General features: G+C 42.7%; 1 protein-coding gene across 1 annotated transcript in view; it reads right to left on the bottom strand.

Moving 5' to 3' along the window:
• Window positions 1-2,582: 2,582 nt before the first annotated feature.
• The window catches only part of SNTB1 (syntrophin beta 1), a 114,430-nt gene continuing 92,133 nt past the window's right edge, over window positions 2,583-24,879 (bottom strand). Inside the window, exons 4-7 of the mRNA XM_061447795.1 lie at window positions 15,195-15,334; window positions 8,409-8,605; window positions 6,763-6,953; window positions 2,583-5,406 (exon numbers count right to left, since the gene is read on the bottom strand). Coding sequence (XP_061303779.1) covers window positions 5,314-5,406; window positions 6,763-6,953; window positions 8,409-8,605; window positions 15,195-15,334 — 621 coding nt within the window. The 3' untranslated portion in view covers window positions 2,583-5,313. The remainder of the gene's footprint in view (window positions 5,407-6,762; window positions 6,954-8,408; window positions 8,606-15,194; window positions 15,335-24,879) is intronic.

The raw sequence follows: 24,879 nt of genomic DNA, 5'->3' as shown, positions 1-24,879 counted from the left end.
GCCTGAATTTCTGGTATAATTTCATGTGTATTCTTTGTAACACTCCTTAGAAACAATTCATAAGAGAGTTCTGAGATTCCTTTCCTGGAGGAGGAGAAAATCAAGATGATAGCAGTAATGATTATAGTGAGAGCTGTGAAAAGAGCTGATATGCCCGTGTGAAATGGAATGGAAAGAATTACAACCTGAGTTGTAAACACAGAAGGTTACTAAATTCAGCTTCAGTCTGCTTAAGTCTCAGGTATGCATCTGGCTTGTACTAGTGTGATTACTATTCAAGTTAGTATTATGATGAGATGAGGAGTTCCTACCAAAACAAATATATTTTATAGCTTTCAATGTAAATGTTTCCTGTTCGTCATAGAAACTAACATGATTGAAATTGATAGAGATGCAGTGTTATTATTTGCTGTATTCTCTTGAAAGGAGAATGGATTAAGCAATATAGATATAAATGAAATGCAATATTATGAAAAAGTAATTGAACTAGAGCACATGTAGACTAGGCTTAGTGCTGTGAAACCTCTTCCTGGTTTTGCGATATTATTCTTTGCTTAATTGTGTTTTGTGTAAAGCCAAGCCATAAGGAGGTTTTTCAACTCTAATAGGTTGTTGCATTTAACTCTTCTGTTCCTTTGTTCCAATGTGTATTGTTCTCTTGAACTGTATGAGACCTCTTCTACATATGGGGTGTATGTGCTTGCTTTCACTGCACTTAGGGTGGCAGTGGGAAAGCTGTGCAGCTGGTTTATGGTGACATTGGGCTCTGGTAAGTACCATGATCATCTTAGCCCTGGACAAACCCAGGGCTTGAACAAATGTAATCCTACTCCTGAAAGTACCACGCATCCACAGCATCCAGGTTTCACTGATTTGAGGAAATATAAATGCAGTGAAGGTTGATATTTAAATAATTATTAAATAAGAGCATGCAAAGAATTTCTCCTATGTATTAGTTTCTGCATATAGCTCCTATTTCTTTGCAGAAAAAACAAGAAATTAATCAAGACATTAATCTTCCTTAACATCTCATATTGACTAAAGAAAGTCTACCTCCAAGTAGGAGGAGAAAAGCCATCAGTTATAAACTCATCTCTTCAGCCTTAATGATGGGACTTTTGTCCAAATACTAAAGCAAGCTACTGAAAGCTGTATTTCTGGCTTAATTGAGGGGAAGGGGTTTATAAACTTGCAACTACAGAATCTTTGTCGTTAATAAATTATGCAAAAGATGGTAAGTAAAAGTACAGAAACTACATTTCATAAAAACCATAAAGCTAGCTGCCATGAACAAAGAAAATCACTTTCAGCAAAGTAATTAATACTCTTTAACTGGCTTTCCTGATGAAGAACTCTGCATGTATCTGTAGGACTTCTATAAAAAGGCACTTTGAATATTATTTTCTCATTCATCCCTTACCTGTCTTCAGTGTCCACAGTGAGCCCTGGATTTAGAAACTTACTATCTTAATTCTACGGCAAGTAGCCCAATTGTTATTGTTTTGATTCTGTAGACTCAAAGGCTGGCCTGGAATTATCAGGAGGAAAGCAGTTAGAGACATAAACCTCCAAATAGGAGGAGGTTACAAAATGCATACAAATAGGCATTTTGATGTATTGTTTGTCTGCATTATTCCCAGTGCTCAACTGTCGTGGTTTAAACCCAGTCAGGTAACTTGTTCACTCACTCCCAGTGAGTGGTGCCGAGCTGACAACAATCAAGGTCCGTGTCCGTCTCCCCCCCCCCCCTGCACCGGGGCTCTCCCCTTCCCCGCTCCCGGAGGAACGGGGAGGAGGATCGAGAGAGTGCAACTCCTACGGGTTGAGCCAAGAACAGTCCAGCAACAAATCACCACCGCTACTATCAGCTAAAACAATGATAAGGGAAAATAACAAGGGAAGAGAATACGATACCACCGGCCAAGAAAACGAGTTCCACCCGGAAGCCCCTGTCCTTCCGGGTAACTCCCAGTTACCCCCCACCCCGGGCATGACGTGCTGTGGTATGGAATACCTCCCCGGCTAGCCCGGGTCAAGCGCCCCGTCTCTGCCTCCTCACAGCTTCCCCTCCTCCCTGGCAGAGCATGAGCCTCACAGAGTCCTTGGTCAGGGTAAACATCACTTAGCAACAACCGAAAACATCGGCTTCACCAACGCTGTTCTCCAACTAGAAGTCAAAACACAGCACTGCACCAGTTAACACAAAGGAAAAAACATGACTGCTACTGCTGAACCCAGGACATCAACTAATACAAAACTGCCCATGTCTTATCTGTTTATTGTCATGACTTAAGAACATGGTACCCCTTTTAGATGTGCTAATTGCCCTTGTCCATGCTCTTAACCTACAAAGAGCAGGCAAAAGAATTTGACCTGGTCTACCGTAACAGCGCTTCTCTTTTCCAGGCTGAACATCCCCAGCTCTCACCCTGTCCTCACAGGCCACATCCCTGTGGCCTTTCAGTAAATTCTAGCAGCAACACAAAACAAATGCTGCGTGCTTATGCTTTCAGCATGTTGGCAACAGCGCTGCTCTCCCATGAACATGGAGCTTACCTAATAGAAAGCACCAGTGCACCATCGACAGTACATTAATACCTTTTTTATTTTAAATCTTTAAAAGTCATTCCATCAATGCGATGAAGAGTTCTCTCAAGTAACTGAATTCTTAACAGAATGCCTGAAGTTGAAAATGTATTTTTCCCCAGCCCAAAACCAGAGGCCAGCCTTCCAAACAGCTTGTTTGGATACAAATTAAGCTCACCTCACAGAAATCCAGTAAATGACTTTATTAAATATATTCTTTTCCTCTAAAATATAAATATTCACTATACTCTTATAAATGTAGAGTAGGTCCATATTTCATTTGTCTATCCCATCCAAATATGAATCAGTCCAAAATCTGAAAATGAAGAAATAACATCTGTAATTATCATTATTTTTTCTATAAATATATATAATATGAATTTTCTTCGCAAACTGTTACTCACTTATACTTCATATAGTACTGAGCACCTTAGATTACATATTGTGTCATTTAATTGTTGGTACTAATATAGGAATTTGTAATATTTACAATGCACATACATGTTAGGTCTAACATTCCAGTGATTTGTGTTAAAGGAATAAGGAAATAGTGCAGTATAGTTTACACACATATTTAACCTACCCCACACAAGTTTTCACTTTAATCTCCAGAACTTTTATAGGAGCCTGTGTCCAAATCTTTCAGTTACACCTTGGAACAGCAATGAAAATGTCCCAGATTGCTTTTTGAAGTCTTCACACAATGTTTTACTTGCTGATGTGGTGTGAGCTCCTATGGAAAGACGCAGACCCCACTGTACCGACTGCTCTCAGCTTCTCAGGAGGTATTGTCCCAGAAGCTTCCAAGCCAAAGGAGACCCAAGGAACTGCCACCTACATTTACGTGAGCAGCAGCAGGGGCTAAAGGAGAAATGTCCATTTGGACAGTGTTGGTAAGTCATGTAACATCTCATCTCCTACCCTGTGAATTTACACAAGGAATTACTAAGTTTTAAGTGCAAGTACCGTGACAGTAAAACCAAAGTCCACAGCTCAGTGAATGCTGGCTTTAGACTGGTGAGAGGTCCTAGGAGGGGCAGCTCCTCTGGTGGGTGGTTTAGCTGTTGTTCTTTGATGCTCTTTCTGTATTTGTGAATTCAGCCCATCATCTTAATTTTTTAATCAGTCTTATTGATTAAGATACTTGTGGAAACCACCATGAACTAATTCCTATGCTTTGAATAACCAGCATGACTTACGCTTAACTCTCAAGACTTAGCTTAAAAAACAACATGGAACCAAACTGTGTTTTTAATTTTCCTCTTTGCCAGCCAAGTGATGCCAAGTTGAAACTTACATGCTTTCTCAAGACTAAAAGAAGTGTTGTGATACAAGAGCACTTCCACAGACTCTGGATTTATTATTTCCTGTACAGTTCCTGTCCTTCAAAATGTGAATTTAGGGCAAAACTATTTTAACATCAAACAAAATCCCTCCCCTTTGTGAACCAGTTCTGGTTACAAAGTAAGAGCAACATAAAATCCATCCCTATTCTGCTGCTCTCTCTTCCCACCCAACCATACTAAGCCAGTTTAGTAGTTCCAAGTGCAGGCCATTTGCATCTATCTCCTGTGATGATGAAGGTCACTGTTCCTGCCTGCTGCCTGCTTTGTACCCCATATAACTGAACTAGGCTGAAACTCAGTGAATTGTGTGTTTTGATTTAATACAGTAGTTGTGTTGCAAAACAGGAACTAGTAAGTTATGAATGTGGAGGTGAGTGTCCTACGTTTCACCAGCAGAAATAAAACTGGAGTTGCCAAGACATGGTCATATGAGCAGTTCCATATTAAGGCTTTTCTGGCATTGCAGCTCATCTTCTCATTCTGGTGTGTTTCCTTACTGTTGTGGAGCTGCTTAAGTAACTGATATAATCGAGGAAACCCTCAAAAAAATCAAGTCTTCCTCCTTCTCCACATTTTTTCTTCAATGAAGACCACACAACCAGCCTCACCCAAGCTGAGGGGGTGACACAGTAGGGATAGGAGGACAGTAAGCTTAGCATAGCTTTCTGTTGGAAAACTACCATGGCAATGTGCTGGCACAAGTTTAGGTCATGCTTCAACATCGATTCAGGCAACTTCCACTTAAGCCAGGGGCCCAGGGAGCTGGAACTCATTAAACCATTCTGGGAAGTCTCTGTAAAAATACATCCTGTGTGGCCATCAAGAAATGATGCTCCTATCTATGTTCTACCTGACACCCAGCTCTCAATGCATCGCTACAGCTAGTCCTGTTTTGGGAATGTACACAAAAGAGTCTGTAAGTGGTGCACAGGTTAGAACAAGAACACTATTTTACTTTTGGGTGATGGGACAATATCTTGTTTGGAGAACTTTGACCTGACCAACATTGAGCTTGCATCACAACCAACACCCACTCTTGTCTGCTTAGCCCTTTACGTATTCTATATAAACAAGTACATTGAAATAGGCACACTTTATGATTCTGGAACATTTACATATATGGTACTACACACTTCTACTGTCTCACATGGGATTTTAAAATCCCATTATTTACAATGAAATCCACCATTTTCCTTGTCATGCCATCTCTTTAGCTGATCAAAATGAAACCTGGGCCTTGGAAGACCGCAGAAACAACCAAGGCCTGGTACTGAGCCCCAGGCTGGTGTATGCTACTGCCTAGTACAGGTTGCCGCTGTTGACTGTACTTCAGATTAGCATGGTCACTCCGTCTCTCCTTGAAGAAACAGATGTATCCCACTTATGCCACCAAGCCAAGTCTTGTAATCTTTGCTGACAGGAAGGAATGAATGATGAACACAATTGGTTTTGGACAGGAATGAAGGTCCAGTTGCTGAAAGTACAGAAAGAAATGAAGTTGAGAATGATTAGATTAGATTACAGCTCAAATAAGCAATCATTTATGGAGTAGTTGATGAGCTGATGCCTGGTATTTTGAACAGGCTTCTATTAATCACAACCCTTTATGATAACATATGGTCTTCCCTTTGCATACAGCTGCAAATATTTATTTTACTAAAAGTAAGCAAGACGCATTTTGAGAGCAGATGAGATCCTGGTGCCTCTGGGCTTGCATCCACCTGGGTAAACAGCATAAAACTCAGTCAGATGCTGCAAGCGCTCCTCCAAGAGGTTCAGCCCCTCCATCATTTCAGGCTGTTTCTGACCAGAGATGGTGGCGGGACTGCTGTGGCCAATACCCAGTACAGCTGCTGTTGGGCACAGGCTGAAGCAGGATACTAAACTTTCAGCTGATGCTGCATAGTTGCTCCTCTGTTCACACAGCAAGACTGAATGGAGACTTTCTTTTTCCCATAGTCATGGTTCATATGATCTCACCACTGCTTGCTAAGCAAAGCATGACAGACTTGTCATGGACAGCAGGTTCAATAGTAGACTCCTATCAAAACAAACCAGATTTGCCTTTCCACCAGCTATGTTTCAACTTTATTGAGAGTTAGTGACAAATTTCCTTTCGAAAGCCTGACAATAAGCAGTTCACAAGAGTATATGTTATCAATGATGACATGAAGAATTAAGCACTCAGGAACTGCTGAAAAAATTTGGCAGGAAAGACCATGTTTATATGCATAATTTATGGTATGTAAACTGCTTGTAGGAATAAGCACCTTATTTTTAGGGATTGTGACAAATAATTTAGCGGCTTAAGCAGACAGTTTGCACTACATTTGTAGTCTTTGATTTTTTTTTTTCAGCAACTAGATGTTCAAAAATAAACACGGCTTGTTGTCATAACATAAAGTCCCTATGTGTATGTTGAAATTAATATCTCATTCTTAAGTTCTTCCACCCACAATCACATAAAAAGTGCAATGGATACACACAAGAATTCTAACATTTGGCTATTTGGAAATACAATTTATTCTTAAATATAAGAAATCTTTCATCTGGCTTCACATGTTTTTACCATTTTCTCTCTCTTTTAAGTTTACCTCCTAAAGCCACACCAACATGCTGTACTAGAAAGTACGGTGTCTAGATACTGGTACTGGAACCTGGTACTGGCCAGCTGTTACTAGAACAGACCAGAACAGCACAGAATAGAACATTTCAGGTGGAAGGGATGTACAACAATCATCTAGTCCATCTTCCATTAGTGCTTCTCCACCCCACAGCATGAAGGACCACCAAAGGTAATGTGTATCCCTTTGCTAAACACAATACTTACAATTTCTCCATCCTTTCCTCCAAAGTCTAAATAAAGCATCCTTATCCCATCATCCGAGGACATTTTCAGTTTTTCATAGGGATATTGTGCAATTGTCTTAGAGAAGGCACCATCTTGTGGTTCAGTTGTAAGAGAGAATCCATGTTCATAATGGATGGTCAAGCGGCACTCCTGGTTTTTGTATGTGCAAGCTGCAGAAGAAACAGAATTTAGTCTGTAATGGTCTTAAAAGCAACAAAGTCCATTTGGCTGCAGATATTTGCACCTTAAATTCAATCTCAACACTATCTTGTGGAAACATTTTCCTAAAGCTGGGCTTTAACTGTAAACCTTTAGATTTGAAAAAACAACAGCAATATTTCTATTGTGCAAGGTCCAAGCAAGCTTTGTTAGTGATGGTGTAAACACACAGACTAAAACTGGCCTTGCCAGTAGCAGTCATGATGTCAGTCCTTTCAACTATTATTTGCTGCATTCTTTATCTTTCTGCATACATCTACATGCTGACCCCAAACCAATCTAGTGAAGTTTAAGAAGGCACAGGCTGGCATTGCCTCCTCCCATACCTTGACAAAATCACAGCTACTCTTCTTACATCTGACAGACATAGCCAAAATCAATGAATGTGGCACACAACACATGAGACAGTTAGAAGCTGTAAAGGGTTTCCCTAAAGTATTTTGACAAAGATGAAGACACTCCTGAAGCCTCATTAGTGTCATGGTAATTGAAAAAGGGCCCAGATAATTGTATATAATAGCTACTGCAGCAGAAAGTCTGCTTCTTCCCCTCAGCTCAGCAACGCAGGCCATGATCCAAGTTAAAAAATGAAGAGTTTAGGTCTTCACGTCGCAAATTCTCTTTTCCACCACTTTCCTGTGAACAATTCTGCCAAGAACGGTCCTTTGAGCTCGCATAAAAACACCACAATAAAAGAAGGAACTGATGCCTTCCTCCTGCTTTTGGAAAGAAAGGAACCTGTGTCTCTGCGCTGAGGAGATAGACATGCCCTCGAGGTGGTTCCCACTGAACACTGGTTGGTTTCCATGTCAGAGGGGCCTGGCAGCATAGAGGAGGGTGCCTTATGCTCAGCAGCATGTGGCTGTACTTGATGGCTTCATGAAATCAGAGCTGCCCTTTGTCACAGAATGGATCTGTGTTTTAGCTCCTGCTCTCACATTTTCTGGCAATGAATGGCAATAATGCTCAACTTTAACAACCCCATCACTTGTAGGCCTAGTGGGGGAAGGACTCCCAGATCACGGGGGCACTCAAGAGGAAGTCCCAGAGCCATCCAACTCAGGCTAGCACTACCTGGCCAAACAGGGCATGACCAGTCTACTTCTATTCCAGTCCACTTTGCATGTACAGAGTGCTGAGAAGTGACATGCTGGTGCTCAGGGTCAGAAATGGCCAGCTGTCAAAATACAGCTATTGGACTGGTTTGTATTTTTTCACTTTTCTCAAGTGTGCAGAGCTGGGTAAATAATAATGCTTGAGAACGTGCCAGAAACCAAGGGGACAGTGGTTTAAACACACAGAACCCTAAATATGCAGTTTTTTAAATGAATCAGGTCTAGCAGAAGTACCCATGAGTGTCATGAGGCGGGGTGGAGATGCGGCACGTTACTGCAGACGTTACTCACATGTGGTGATTTCCGTGATGAGCTCTGCAGAGTTGTGGCAGCCCTGCACGACACTCCTTGTCCACAGTGAGAGGTCTCGGCTAGTCTCCGTCCTGAACAGATGGGTTTCTATCCCTTGCCTTGTACCGGTACGGGTTGCAAAAGATAAATCCATCCCTGACTGTGGTGAGCCTTTTCCTGGGCCAGAATGAACCAATCTGCAATCAGATGTGAGAACACGAGTGAATTATAACACTGACACAGAACACACTGCGCCAAAATCCACACCTGAGCACAGCTCTGCTCTGCATGTTCCTAAGTGCAAGTGGTTGGGAGCATGAGAATACACATCTCCTTTGTATTAGAGCCTAAAAAGTGACTCCTAGTGACACTCAGAAGAGTGACAGTGCAAGGCAGGGAGTACAAAAGCAAGGAATGTTCCAGAATTTCCCAATAAATTGTACAAAACACCACTTTAGATAAGGAACTGAGAGAAGTCACTGACTGCCCTGTGGTGATGGGGTTTGGTCCACAGATACAAGTGTTCGCTCAGATGTGGCACCTGAATCCAACTTTCACTGTCACGCAGCATTCGCCATGAAGCTTAAACATCTGCAGGCAAACTCAGTGATAAATGCTGTTGGATAAAGTAAGACGTTCTGTAAAATGCACAGATGCCTAAGTACTGTCTTGTGCATACTGTTCCTATAAGGAATATGTAAAACGCAAGATGTTGCAGCTACTTGTAATCTGAAATTCTCTTCCATTTTGCTGCAATTAACATTTTTTACTTGGCATCAACAGCTGATCTCCTGTGACCAGCAAAGGTTCATTCATCTGGGCAAACACTAAATTGCAGGGAATATTTTTGAGTGAGAAAATTAATACCTCAGAATATTTAATTCTTCTTTAAGCTGCACTTTTGTGTTGTTTTTTTCCCCTGCTGAAGTGTGGACAGTGAATACAGAATTCACTCAGGGACATGACACTAATTCAGTTGAAAACATAATCCAGAGGAGCTCATCAGTCTTTGAGGTCCAGAGACTGACCCTCAGAGGGAGTCACAAAATGACTTCTTATTTCTCTCTCATGTCTTCTGTTTCTCTTTCTATAGGCAATCCATACACTTCAAGTGAGACTATAAAGTAAGTATGTAGCATAGTAGTAGAATACTTGTGCTGAAGGATAAAACATCAGACTATACTAATCACCTACGCCATGCTAATTCACCCTCAAGTTATTGGTTTGCATCTGGAAGAATAGTTGCCTTTAGCTGACACTCTAGAACTATGCCATCAAACAGAGATGTTTTAATATGAAAAAAGCAGAAAGGAAAGAAGCAGCACGACTTTAGCTGTTATTGTGACACTAGCCATAGGGCATCTGGAATTTTCCCAGTTCCCTACAGTCCGTGTTGGCATTTAGGATGCGCGTTGTGCCAGACAGAAGTGTTCCTCTTTCATATCCCTTTGGAAGGTTTGCAAGATTTGTTCATGCTCAGGTTCATGGTAAAATTCTTTGGATTTTCAGCATCTGCCTTGATTTCATGGTCCCAGGAAGCCACGGGGGGTGAGATAAGGAGTATCCTGCTCAGTCCTGCCCTGCACCGTGACTGGGCAGGAAAGCCTCTTTCCAGAGAGGCACCACTGCCCTCCCCAAATGCTTTTCCACCTCTAGAAGGGCTGCATTAACACCCCTCTCAGTTTTGATACTCAAGGCCTCCACCTGCAGGTTTTGCAGTGGGGGACTCAGCAGCAAACAGCCCAAAACCTGTAACTCATTCTCATTTGGCACGAGGAGGTGGAAGCTCTGAGGGGAAGCTGCATCTTGGTAAATAAGGCAGGAGACTAGGATCTGAAATCTCCAGTCCAGTCACCCTAGTGCAGGCAGAGCCAGCATTCTCAAGCTGCCTTCTGCTGCTGGGGGTGACTGCAGGACAGCAGCCTGGGAAATCACATCAAGTTTATCACTACAAATAAACCTATTCCAGCTTCTGCCTGTGTCACCCCCTCTCCTTTATACAGTGCTCATCAGCAGTGCTAACAATTGTTTTCTAATACTTATGATACTGTGAGACAGACAGATGGTTCCAGTGTTTTATTTCCCTCCAAATCCACCTCTCAAGCTCCCTTACATCTTCATGCTTTCTCCAAAGCACTGCCATTGTAGGTTTTTCAGCACAGGGATAGAATGAAGATGTACTTTACAAATTAAAATGTGTGGACATATCCAACATGAACATTATTTCTTGCCTGCCTTCCGATCTGCATTATTTAGTGTCACTATTTAAAAAGACTTTTCTGTCATACATCTCCAGACTGTGCCTTGGAACATGAAGTTAAACATGACCTAGACAAATATGCAGGGGAACATTTGATAGTATTTATGTATCAGCTGTCAGTACTGATGTATTTGGGTACAGGTCAAAGGATTCCGAGGATTTTAATAAAGTTGCATTCACGTAAGCTGCTTCATTTACATAAACAAGATGTTACGCTAAAGACCCCAAAAATACCTTAAAAAGCAAAAAAAATAGAAACTTCACAGAAGGGCTCCCTTTATCCCTGCCTCCCATCACTCTGATCACAGCAGAGGTGTGCAGGGAGGGCTGCCTCTGGTACTATTCACCTGCAGTCCATGAAGGTTACTCTGCTCTGTGGAAGTTTATGGGATGTCTCCTGTACGCAGGAGCCCGAACACCCCTTCCCAGAGCAGCCAGAGCCACAAGAGGGCAGGAGAAGGTTGGTCATCACGATCAAGCTTGTTTGCAAAGAGCACAGATAACTGGCAGCGGTTGTAAAATGCAACTCAGCATACTCCAGGGGCCAGGGAGACAGTTCCAATCTTACTTCTTCCTTGTTTCTCTGTGTTTTAGGGATTTTTTTAGTATTGCTCCTTGCAGCGGTGTGATAGCAAGATGGGTACATGAAGTCCTGGGTAAGATGCACTGCGACCTGCTTTTCATCCAACGCTGTGGAAAGTTTCAACCAGTTACTGCAACAGCAAAATTTAATGGCCTCTTCAAAAAGGACAGTGAAAGCAGCACTGACATTCAAAGCAAGTGTTCAGCTGCTCATTCAAGATTTATTTCAGAAGAGCCCATGATACAAGTGCACTGACAGTCTGAAGGTCTGCCCTGTGTGCCACTATCATCTGACCTTTCTTATGTTGAAACCACTCCTTGCTCTCGCTTAGCATTTGAAACCTGCTCTGGAATGGCAGCATTCTGGAAACCTATGATCTCAATTTGAGCTCTGCATGGAGGCAGCTACAACCACCCTCACTGCCTTGGGAAGATGAGCAGAGAACTTACACAGCACCTTATACACCTTCCTGGGGTGCTGGGGGGCCCCAGTGCTCTCCACCTTCCCCTCTGCCAGCTTGCACATATGACTAATCAGTGCTGAAGCTCCTTCCCCATCTTGCCATGGCATAAACCATCAAACTGCTTTAATACTTTCTGGTTACAGACCTCAGCTTTACACAAAAGCTACTTACCTGATCTTTAATCAGAGTCCAACATGGGTTGCCTTCTTTTTCCCCCTTTATTTCATATCTGGCTATGATAGATAATGGAATTCGATTGCAGACTTTTAAGATCTAATTACTTGATCCCTATTCTCAAGCTAGAGGGAGGCACTGTTATTCAGGCATAAAGAAACACTGAAACAGGGATTATGACAGAAAGGTCCTAGGAGTCAGGGCTGTGAGCCAGCTACTATGCCTCCCAGTGCAGACATTTAAAGGAACAACTTAAATCTGATCTCAGTTTTCTGTGAGGTATTACTCATATTCTACACAAAGCTCCGAAAGACTGTCTGGAAAGTATTTTTTGGTCTTAACAGCATCCATAGGTTGAAGGCAAAGTTATCAACAAACAAAAAGGACATGCTGAAATTCTGCTGCTAAAATAGTCTAAGAAGATCGTAATCCTACCGCTTTCCAATTTTCTCTACTCATTATGTCCTGGGTAGATTAAGCATGACTCTCTCTACAGTATCTGGCACTGAAGTTTTCCAGTTTCAGCAGCTTTTCAAATATGCATTAGCTAAGCAAAAATGTTTTCCCAAGGACTCATAAAAATCTGAAGGAGGGGAGCAGCCAAGATTACAACATGTGGTCTGCAAACTTTCCAGGTGAAAAGTTCCAGATTGCACTGATCAATGCACAGAGGGGATTAAAAAACCTGTCACAAGGAGGGTAATCACTGACCGAGCGTGAACACAGCAGTCGATACCAAAAGCAATCCCTGTGTATGTCTCTTTTCTTTTCTTGTATAACTGTACTCAGCACGACAGATCATAAAAGCAGGATCCTGCAGGGTTTTAATCACAATCATCCAAAACAGGAGGTGTAATAATTTGGGGAATCTGTCAATTTATGTATTCTGCTCACATTGGGGATTCATGTATTTATATGTATTTATCAGATTGTGACTCCATTCTGAATGTCAGGTTCTGTGTATGTGCTGTCTTTTTACACAAGTGTTAAATTCACAGTGATATTAGTAAGAAATCACAGAGATGGGGCTGGAATGGTTCTCCAAATGCCATTTGGTGCATCCCCCTTCCCAGAGCATGAACACACTCCTGAGGGTTACCCATCCTTCAAAGTCCCTACTGATGAGGACTGTACACTTTTCCTAGGGAATCTAATCCAGTACCTCACCTGCACACCAAGTTATTCCCATAACATACACCAAACCTCCCCTGCCACAATAGGGCACAGCATTTCTCTGTTAGCATAGCAGCTGACCATGCCCTGTTGTATTCTGGAGGGACCTGGTAAACACGCTCTCCTGTCACCCTTGTGTCTCATTTTCATTCTTGAAAACCATCTACATGTTTTCCATGGACTTCTATAAATGGATAATGTTTCTTAAGCATTCCCTACTTAGAGTGTTTTCTGGGTCTTACATTTGCATTGATTTCTTCTAGACCTTCCACAATTCACTGACATCTTTTTGGAAGCCTCCCATGAAAGTGGTCTATCATCACCTGAGGCTTTACTCATGCTCTGCAGTTGGATATGATTACTACATCTGCCCAACATGTAGCACTTCTGCTAAACCCCAAGATGATTTGTCTTTGCCTTCTCCTCTCAAAAACAGAACACCACAGATTTAAGCAATTCTGCGACATTGCCTAGACACTTCCTGGCACAGCAACCACTTTGTTGCTTATTTTCCACCCCAAACCAGCACAGCTGATTACTCCCCAGCACTGAACTTTGCAGTTGTCCTTTCTGAATTGCGTCCTGTCTTTCTGACAGACCATCTTCCTTCTCATTCTGCTCCAGCCTGAAGGCTGAAGCTCCTCCACTCACAAGTGAATGCCATCAGACAGAGAGGTGACTATCCCCACCCAAGGCAAGCCAGCTGCAATCAAACCTGAACACCTGAGAGAAACTAATTAACAGGCCCTCCAAGACAAGGACTTGGATTGTTTAATGTGTTAAGTTGCTGGTCACTGCTGACTGGGGCTGGCAGTGACCACCAAAGAGCTGCCTTTACATATGAGAACATGTGGTCAGGAAGGCCAGGGTGCTCTGCAGGATCTCCAGTCACTTCAAGGAGGAGGATTTGGGTCCATGTACAAATTACACCCCGAAGCAGTGGGGAGAGACACATCACCTTTTGCTGGGGAGCTTTTGCTTCACAAACTCTAAGGCTCAATGACAGACCTGGACACAGCCTCTGGTCCCAGTGCCTTGCCCAGTTGTCATCTGGAGCTGTCAACCTTCACCATCACACCACGTGGCAGGCTGTAAGCTGCAAAGCTTGGGGCTCTCACCTCAAGTGACAGGAACAAAGGATGAGTCAGAAGCTGGCTTCCCAGGAAGTCTGAAAGCTCCATCATGTGTAGGTAGGCTGAGGCAAAACAACCATCTGTGTAATTCACTGAGGGGTTTTGTTTTTTTAACATAATGATTTAGCAGCAAAGCCTCAGTTCATTTGGAGAGAGAACCAAGAGACCGAGAACAAAAATTAACTAATGAGAGTGCAATAAAAGACCCACTGCTTTTGACCTTGTGAAACCAGCACTTCTGAATGAGAACTCATTGAAAATGGTACAATAAAGGCCTGTAGCATGGCCAACACAATGGAAGGGCAGCTCTTTCTCAAGCCCTTTGACCATACTGGCAGAGGTACGTGATTAAGATTCATGTCAAGAAGCACGGACACTTTCCACTGCATAAAGATAACCATGGGAAAGCTCTCTCTGAATTAGTGTTGATGGATACCTTGCAGATGGCTAGTTCCAACCTAGATTCAAGAATGGGTCTTCCAAGTGCACCATTTGAAGCTAAAAATGCCAGGAATTCATTTGCTAGAGCAGGAACTGAAGCCGTGCTGAAATTAAGCATCTCCATCATGAGTGTGATCCCCAGAAGCCCCAGACTGGTGGTGCAGAACTGACACACCAGCACATCCAACTCAGGGCAACAATGTCACCTTTTCCAGCCTGGAGGAGCAGCTGAGTGCTTCTTCCAAGCCCTCAGGTCTGCGCACTGAGATAGACATCTCGGGAGGTAGAGCTCTTGGCTTTTTCAGCACTCCTGCTTCTGCATCTGGGCCAAATGGCCTCATCCATAACTCTTCTGGTGTGCTTCTGGCCATCACCCTTGGCCAGAACTTGAAATGGAGAAGAGAGGAGTTCAGCTGAGCACATTGGCCCATTGAAGAATAATCTGCTTTTCAAACCACGGCATTTCAAGTGTGATATACAGCTATACACCAGCTGTTCCTGGCTGACTAAGTTGCTCCCACCACTCTTGAAGCAGTTGTCACAAAAAAATCACATGTACCTGGTGGCTAGCAGGGGGTAGGTATGCAAAGGGCTGAACCAAGCTTCCTTCATCCGTGGCATGCTCTCATATATCAAGAGGTCCTTCTCCGTCAAGACCACTAACACTGGCTTCCAGTGCTTCTCGTTGTCCCCTGGCACCTGAAAAAGAGCAAGAGTCAGTAAAACAAGAGGCAAAGTGATCAGCGCACAATACGAACGTTTCAAGTCCTAGGTGAGATAATGAACAAAAAAGAGTTTTACTTTGGCTTTTTGATACCTCCCACATGAATTTATAACCAGCTGCTGCAGAACTGGAGGAAAGTGCAATGACATCTGCTGTTCTACAGCTCTTGTAGCCTTCCCCTGCTACAGGCTACTCCTTAAATGCAGTAGTGGAAGGACCATCAAGACAGAGCTGGCTATTATTTAGCTGTGGTATGCATGAAAAGACCTTAAATGTATATTTATAATGTGCACCATTCATGTGTTGCTGGCACCTTAACCTGAGTGCTGGACACTGCTGCTGCTGTTTCTGTTTTCATGGGTAAAAAAAGCTGCAATAAAGTAACTATTAAAGAATGTCAGGTAGTAAAATATAGTGGTTTAGGAGCTTTTTCCTCAGCAGTTCATGATTTTCATTGCTTCTCTTTCCTTCATACCATTCTTTCAGTTTTACAACTGCCAATTTATAAAAAGATCCAAGTTAAACAAGGTGTTGATCTGAAGCATTTACGCAGTGATAGATCTGCATCCACATTCCAAACCCATCTGTAGAAGTTGTCTAAAGACTGCAGTGTCAGAGAGCTTTACTGGCCGCAGGATCCAGATGTGGAATTGTACTTTGCAGGTTAGACATGTGGTAGTCTGCATGGCTACACAATTAGCATTATGGGGACCAAGCATGAATCCTGGATTTCAATTAATCTACTCTGGCAGCGTAGAAGTGTCTTAAAATATATGGGAATATTAAGGGTCTTAGTTTCAAATACAATGAAGCTTGTCTTTCATAGACAAATTCATCATTTTCCTGCTGGAGCCATGCTTTCACACCCCAGTGTCTTCCCTGAGTACTAAAGGGAATCAAACAAATGCTGACATTCACCAGAGAATCTGGTTGCCTACACAAGTCCTTCTTTAAGACTTTCTCCACAAAAGAGAAGCGGTTCTCACTGTGTTATGGTTGATGCCAGCTTAGTTGCCACAGGCATGCGTCACTGGGCACATCGCTGGGTGGAGAAACATATTAGAAGGCTCAATCAACGGCTGGCCAGGCTTGGGAGTGGCACAGCCAGGAATGGTGATTCAGATCCTTAAGTGCAATATTTCTTAAGTGATGGATTCAGATTGAGAACCACATTTGAAACACTTGTATTTTATGAGAAGACAGAGTACCACAAAGTTCTAAGCTTCTAAGGACTTTCAAGACAATTGCAGACACCTTCACACCAGAACACCAATGCCCAAAGCAGATCTTAAACTAAGATTTTTGGCTTGCATAATCTTTAAGAGGTATTTTTCCTTCTCAATTAAGCTTTTCTAATAGTCGTGTTCCTGTTTACAGTATTACTTGTTCATTGGTTGTTCATGTCTCTGCATTAATCAACTTAAAGTCATAAACAGTTCATCCTTTTAATTTCTTCAGAAGTGTTAATACTTATTTACAATTTTCTTGTGGTGGCAATTTTCTTGAAGTTCAACCTTTCATTTTCAAATAGGGTCAAATAAAGAAGCCACATAATTAACACACCTATTAATACACTCCAAGAAGAATGTAAAATCCAGAGTTCTCACAGCTAATGTACCATGGAAATCTTCACACGAGCAAAAAGCATCCTCAGGTTCTTAATTCCAGTTAACTACAGTTAACACCCCAGTTCCTAGCGTGGGAATGTAGAAAGAAATGCTGCAGTTAATGTTAACATTTAATAAATATTATGGTTAATGTTAACATCTAAATTTTGAGCAGCTGCCTAGTTAGAAAGAGTTTTAGTACATACTTTTGAAGATTTCCAGAGATGAAAAATGAATATGAATATGAAACCTCTCATAAGATGAAAAGCAGGACGTTCAGATCCATAATCTGGAGGCATAAGTAGGCAGTGTACTGGGATGTTATTTCTTATTTTTCAATTTTGTGGCCACAAGCAATTCCCAAGTGGGAAGCTGCTCATTGCTTTTCCACAGAACCATCCTGCCTGTGTAGCATTTTCAATCACAGGCTTTGTTAGTAGGTGGCTGCTCATTCAGCTGTGACTCCAGAAACTTTGGGAAACACTGTTCCCTGAAAAGCAACCACAAGAAAGGGAATAAAACTTTGCCAGCTGGTCCCAAAACTATTTGCTGGACAGGCATAAATATTAGCAGCCAGAATTTCCAGTGTTTATCCTGTGGTTGCCAGCTGCACAGCAGAGCCCACAGCTTTGCCCCTCTCCTTCCCAATGGCAGCGTGTCTATGGAGAAGATGTGGCACGACCATAAGGTGTTGAAGACTTTCTCAAGAATAAGTTACCTTATACTACCTCTCCTTGTAGGATGTACCCCCTGTTTATGGGGTGTATACTGGGAAGGGGAGGGAGAAGAAAGTTGCTTGCCTGATGGAAAGCCCTCCTCAGTAAGAACGACCATGCAATACACACACATTTAAACACATGTTTTTAAAACTGTGCTGGGACCATGGCTGTCTTACTGCTGAGGAATGCTGGTGTAAGCAATACTGCTGCTATTTCAGACCTGGAGAAGGATTTGTGTGCCTGAAAGCTTGTCTGTTTTCTTTCCAAATGTAACAGCTGACCTAATAAAAGCCACCGCTTTCCCTTAAACCCCCTGAATTGCATTACTGTTCCCTGGTTTTGTTGGGGCTTGGATCAGGCTTTAAAAGCCGATGTTGTGCTGTTCAACAGGCAGTTGACACTGCTGGAAGGTGTCAAAAGAGAACATGCTGTCCCGTAAATGGTAATAGCAAATCTTACAAAGGAAGAAGAGAGGCTGCAAATATACTGTTATCCTACAGGGCACATTCAGAACAAATCAGCATGGGAAATTAATCCAGCTCAAGCAAGTGCCATACCAAGCACAAGTGTAATAGCAAATTACAAAATAAAGCAAAAAACATACTGCTTACAGGCACCTAAGTGAAGGATTTGTTCAAGTTTTAAAGGTTTTATAACTGGACTTATCATAAAGATAACAGGAAATACTTCTGTAGGAGTAAATTTAAGTATCATTTGAGATGCTGGGAAGGGACTGCATTAAGGACTGTAGTGACAGGACAAGGGGTAATGGGTTCAAACTTAAACAGGGGAAGTTTAGATTGGATATAAGGAAGAAATTCTTTACTGTGAAGGTGCTGAGGCACTGGAATGGGTTGCCCAGGGAAGCTGTGAATGCTCCATCCATGGTGGTGTTCAAGGCCAGGCTCTACAGAGTCTTGGGTGACGTGGTTTAGTGTGAGGTGTCCCTGCCCATGGCAGGCAGGTTGGAACTAGATGTTCTTAAGGTCCTTTCCAACCCTAACTATTCCATGATTCTATGATTCTATACATTCTAGACGATGGTTAGGGCCAGTTTCTTAGCCAGAATTTTGCAGAATTCTGGCACTTGCACCACAGTTTCTTCACTCTGGTTCCTGTACATGTACAATCCAGAGTGCACCGATCTGTGCTGCAGCCAAGTAAGATTACCATTCACTCCAAAAAATTTTCAACGTTAACCCTTTTTCAAAGCCAAAAATGTTAGCTCAAACATGATGAAATAGAGAAAGAAAAATCAGCACTCCTCAGATCTCCCACCACAATAAAATGCACCAGCACTGTTTGGGTAACTCTAAGCAACAAGTACCAGTGTCCTTCTCCATGCTCTGCTCATCTCAGCTGAGGTCACTGCTTATGTTCCCAGGTGAAATTCCATTTCAAGTCAATGAAGCTGTAAATGTTTATACAAGAAGCAAACTTTGGTTTTTTTCCTTTCCTAGACAGACTATGCCTATAGATCAAAGTCTTCAAGTACAAACCTGAAAAGGGAGAACAGAGTCTAAGAAAAAACCACCAAGTGCAGTGAAGCATCCTTTCTGCTACTTGCAAACCCCTTTGCTCCTCGTATACTCACCCCTGAAGTGCAAATCCCACCTTTTCCCATATGCACCTCTCTGGTTTACCTTACCAAATCCAGAAATCTTTTTATGTGCATCAGGGGTGAAATCTAACTTATTTGTGTATAAGAACGTGATGGCTGGGCCTGCGATAACACCAGAGGAGATGTGTGTTCACGTCTTGGTCGGCCTCAGGCTTCCTCTGCAAAATCAGTCTAAAGGCTTTGCTTTTCTGCATGGACATATGGCAGGAACAGACATAAATGTGATGGTGGGCAAAAGTGTACAAGGACGGCTGATATAGTTCAGCAGCTATGTAGAGACTTGTCCATCACCTTTGTCTGATACAGGAGCAAAACTGCTTTGATTCAGTGCTTCGATTCACACAGTATGAGGACACCATAGACCCTACCACATCAAGGATGCGCCTGAGCTCTGGTTGCTTCTGGATGCCTTTTCAGTGCTGGGGCAGCATTGCCCCAGGCATTTTTAGGGTGAGATCTGTGGTCTGAAGGACAGACTGCAAATAAGGATGTAGCAAGCTCAGTGCTACCTGTAGGACTGCTCCTGATGGTTTTCTGGCAACCGCTCACGTGCTTAAGGCCATGCTTGCAATGTACCCTTAAAAAGTGACTCCTCTGATACATAGCGAACATTTTAAAGAGGAGCCAGCTTGTTTTTCTTGCAGGCAATGGGAACCCCTGGCCCCTTTGATGGGTGCCACAGCTTCCAGATCTTTAATGATTTTCACACATAATTAGTTGCTGTACAGACAATGGGCATCTCAGAGGAGAAAAATCCTTTTACAGAGGGTTTGGCCCTTTGCTCTTTCCTCTGCCAGGTCTCCTTTTCATAAGGTTTTTCTCTGAATTTCAGTTATTCACCTACTTCAGGCTGCCAGGGATGGATGAAAGAATACTTTTAATCTACAAGGCTCACAGATAATTCAATTAGAGGCCTTGGTGTACTCTGAAAAGCTGTTTTATATTTTCATTAACTCAAAAGGGACATTCCAATTACATTCCTTGTTTAGTAAACAAATTGTACATTGCCAGCAGGCCACCACAGCAAGTATCCAAAGGGTGGCTTTTCAGAGAACCACTGTGAGGGTAGCAAGTTTACACTCACAGTACGTGGTTTCTGTCACCCTTCCTCAAATCCCAGAGCTACACTATTCCCTCACACAGAGCACAGGAGGAGCAACCGAGAAAGAATGTTTGGAAACCTTTTTCATGCCATTTTCCCTTCTCCCTCACTTAAAATCTCTTCAAAGCTGACAAGAGCCAGCTTTGACACAGACTGGGATATGTTCTACTATGTATTTCTTGCCTCTTCATTGTCTTTTGATGAAGGGTTATATCCTTGTTCAGAATAAATGTGATTCATTTACAGAAATCTACTTGTCAGTTCCTGAAAATAACAGCTGGGATTGAAAAGGATGAACAGCAGTGATGCAGAAATACATCATGCAAACCTCAGCATATGCAACAGGGCTGGTATTTCTGTGAGCTTATTTGATGGGAGGCGATTTACATTGCAGGAGTGGGTGTAAGTGACAGCCATAGGCAGGGCAGATCAACACCTCCCACACCACACATGGATGAGATGTGTTTTGCTGTTAAACTTTGTAGCCTTAAACAGGAAATAATGTGCACATTGTTTAGGGGAAAAAAAAAGCTAATGAAAATATGTTTGGGTTTGTTCTCTCTCTTTGACCTCAGTGAAGACTCAGAGGTGGCTTATGCCAATATCAGATCTGGATTACAGTCAGTGCACAAAGGGCACAATATTGCCTCCTGCGAGCGGTGAGCAGCGAGTGATGCACATGCTTGGCCACGGTGCCACTGCTGTGTGCGTGGCCAGAGCCACACAGGTCAGGGACCACGCTGTTCCAATACTTGCACCATCCCAAGCAGAGCCCAGGGGTACACCAGCAGCTACAGTTACAGGCACTACTGAGTATGGACAGGGCACCTATTCTCAAGACAGGTCTGTTTCAGTCTGAACTCCTTCTAAATACCCTCTAAAATGACAAGACATGAGCCAGCTTTTGTCAGAATTAACAGTAACACAGTCAACCATGTCAGCAGGGCAGTATGTCCAAGCCAATGTCCTGACTCTCCGGGCTAATAGGTTTTTAAGACAGCTCTGGCTCATATCCAAATACCTCTAAATGTCAAGAGAAGCACCTCAGTTCTCTGGACTCACCCATGCAAGAATGGCAGTTGATCCGAGACCTTTCCTAGAGCCAAGCAAGCATGCCTGATCCCTGTTTTGTAGTGGAAGTTTGCTCCACAGCCTGGTGAAGTCAGCTGGAATTTTTCAGATAACTTTAGGTTTTGGACTAGGGCCTTAGGAAATGAGCCTGCAGGGCTGCATATCTCCTGTGCTAAAGAGAAGATGGAGCCAAATTCTTCTTGGAGGTGCACAGCAAAAGGATTCAATACCCACAAGTTGAGACAAGGGAAATTATGATTTGATACTGAGAGAAACGTTTTTAGAACATCTGTGCTTCACCCAGAAATCTCTCTCTCTTCCAGCATGCTCACACCACAAATTCAGGATAAAACTGAAGATGCTATTAGCAGACATCTTTGAATCTGTTGCATGCTTTATCCGTTAAGTGTTGGGGCTCTTCAGGCTGCAAGCGAGACTGGATGCAAACTTGCTTTCTGAAACATGTCTCATGAGCATATCACCAAAAGCTGGTGACAGCAGCTGCATGAAGTTTAATAAAGATTTAAACGAAAATCACAGAATTAAAATGTGGGAGGAATTGTACCTCTAAGACACAGCTCAGTGTGGGAGAGATGAGCAGCTGTGCTGTCTCCAAAATAATTACTGGACCTCCAAGCACAATAATCCCAGTACTGGAGGAAAATCACTGTACTTCCCTTTAAAGTGGAGCTGTCCCTTTCCTCCAGTAAGCCAGGCTTGCCCCAGGGAACACTAAGAAGAACTGTGGCATGGCCCTGTATCTTCCTTAGTCCATGGAGCTATTTTGTACATCACGGTCAGCCAAAGAAGAAAAGGGATCGTACCTGTTAATGGCACTGTTACTCAATGGTGGGGGAAGAACAATTTCCTCCAGGTCTGCTTCAGGGTACCAAAAGCAACCACTATTCTTTGCTATGCACTGTAGGTTGCTGCATCATAGAATACATAGAAGACCTTCGAGATTATGTAGTCCCAACCAGTCTGCCATGGGCAAGGACACCTTCCACTAGACCAGGTTGCTCCAAGCCCCGTCCAACCTGGCCTTGAACACTGCCAGGGATGGGGCAGCCACAGCTTCTATGGGCAATCTGTGCCAGTGCCTCAGCACCCTCCCAGTAAATAATCTTCTCATAATATCCAGCCATTCCCTCTTGTATATACCCTTGTAAAAAGCCCCTCTCCAGCTTTCTCACAGCCCCCTTTAGGTACTGGAAGGCTGCTTTAAGATCTCCTGAAGCCTTCTCTTCTCCAGGCTGAACAACCCCAACCTTCTCAGCTTGTTATCACAGGAGAGGTGTTCCAGCCCCTCTGGCCTTCTTTGTGGTCCTATGCGGGAGATTTGCTGTGAGCAGTTTTCTGATCAAGCCAAGGTGATGCATTTTATGATGGAGTTCATCATCACTGGGACATAATGGTAACTGTACAGGAGTAGAATCTATAACATAAAGACACCATAGTTTCAACTTGCTGTCTCTAAAGAGTCTATAATTCACAACTGAATCTGACTTCAGCTGATCAAGTGGATACCACATTAGGATAAAGCAGTAAAAGTGCCCACTGCCTCAAAAGATACACGCAGCTCATCCTTCAATTCAGTAAATGGATTTCTAATCATCAGCTCAAGAACATCTGTCAACAACACCCAATCAAATGTGAATGCTGGAGGTGGAGCTCTGATTTGAAAGCCACTTGCAGTCCTTAATGATGGCTCAAACATGTAAAATGCCAACTGAAATTATGACAGTGTCTGTTTGGTGAAGGACAGGTAATCATCAATGTCTACATTAAAACTACAGTGACTGAAATCTGTCCCAGAAGATGTTCTATGCCTTTCTCTATCACATTGTCTTTCCTAGTATCCCATCCCAGAAATAATGGTCCATCATGACTTGCACCTTTTGAAGACTGACAGATTTGACTGCTTTACTCAAGGGTCATTATATATCAGAAGTGCTGGAAGAAAAATCAGTAAGGGAGCGATACAGAGAGAACAAAATGTTTCTTTGTCATTATTATTCTGTTGTCTCAAGGGCAGTCCAGAATACTGCGTCATTTCAGTCTATTGTGTCATTGATCAATATTCAATAACACTGATGGACAGCGATGAAACTAATGACCTCAAGCAAATGAGTGAATTCACTACACTCCTGGCACAGCAATATATTATCTTCAGAAAACACTGATAAAATCTATATGGAATGCTTCAACATCCAGAATTTTGAACATGCTGGGAAATATTCGGAAGCTTTATTGAAAAATTCAAGGAGAATCCTTAATAATTTGGCTTCATTTTGAAAAAATGTGGAGCAGCCAGTCTTCTAAAAAGTCTGGTGAAAATCAGTCACAAATTGGGCTCATCCAAACCTACTTCTCTGGATGCCTGAGCCAAGATCTATCACAAGAAGTTCCTGTATTTGTCTTTTCTAGGATTTTTTTTAATTTACCTGGTTGTCATTTTCAAAGCCATTCAATTATTTAAGCCAATATCTTTTTAAATGGAAAGAAAGTCTGTATCTCTGCCAGCACAATGGCAGACCTCCACAACCTAAGAAACTCGAGGAATACACCTGCTTTCTTGTTGGGGAATAAAAGGGAACTGAAACATGCAATTTGCATTTGAATTAGTACAAAGTCAGAATTTTCTGATGGGAGGATGATTTTTATTTTCCCCAGAAAGACAGTGACCCAAGTGCAGGAACTGGCACTGAGCATTGCTGAACCTCATACAATCGTCCTCACCCCATTGATCCGGCCTGTCCAGATCACCCTGCAGAGCATTCCTACCCTCCAGCAGATCAACACTCTGATGCAACCTGATGTCCTCTGCAAACTGACTGAAGGTGCACTCCAGAAGCCCAAGGCAGCAGTTCTGCTGACCCCCTCCTTACTGCTCTGAGAATTGAAAACTATCATGTTGTGATCATTATGCCTAAGATGGCCTCCAACCATCACGTCACCCACGAGTCCTTCTCTGTTCACAAGCGACAGGTTCAGTGGGTGACTCCCCTATTAGCTCCCTCACCAGCTGTGTCAGGAAATTATCTTTCACACACTCCTAGATGACTTAAAAGATCAACTCATTCAGCCCCTGCTTAGGAAAGGTCAGACTTTGCTCTCAAGATTTATCTAACCTGTTCTGTAAAACCTTCCCCAGCTACTCTATCTTAGTCTTTGGCCAGTTTCACCACTAGGAAATTGCTGCCCACGCTGGAGTACATGCAACTGTGGTCCTGGGAATACCATGAGGTCAGATATCGTTACATGCTTGGAAAACTAACAGAACATTCAAATCTGGGTCTTAGCTAAATGTTTTTTTTTTTAATACGGTCATTACTCCGAGCCTGCCAAAGTAATTTCAGGAGATTGATGGTCACAGAGAAAATGGGTAAGTAGCAAGAAC

The sequence above is a fragment of the Pezoporus flaviventris genome, unplaced genomic scaffold (assembly GCF_033815535.1).
Source record: "Pezoporus flaviventris isolate CSIRO_AGI_PZ_B2104156 unplaced genomic scaffold, CSIRO_AGI_Pfla_v1 ptg000007l, whole genome shotgun sequence".
In the NCBI taxonomy this organism is placed as follows: Eukaryota; Metazoa; Chordata; class Aves; order Psittaciformes; family Psittacidae; genus Pezoporus; species Pezoporus flaviventris.
This window is presented reverse-complemented; position numbering and strand designations above follow the sequence as displayed.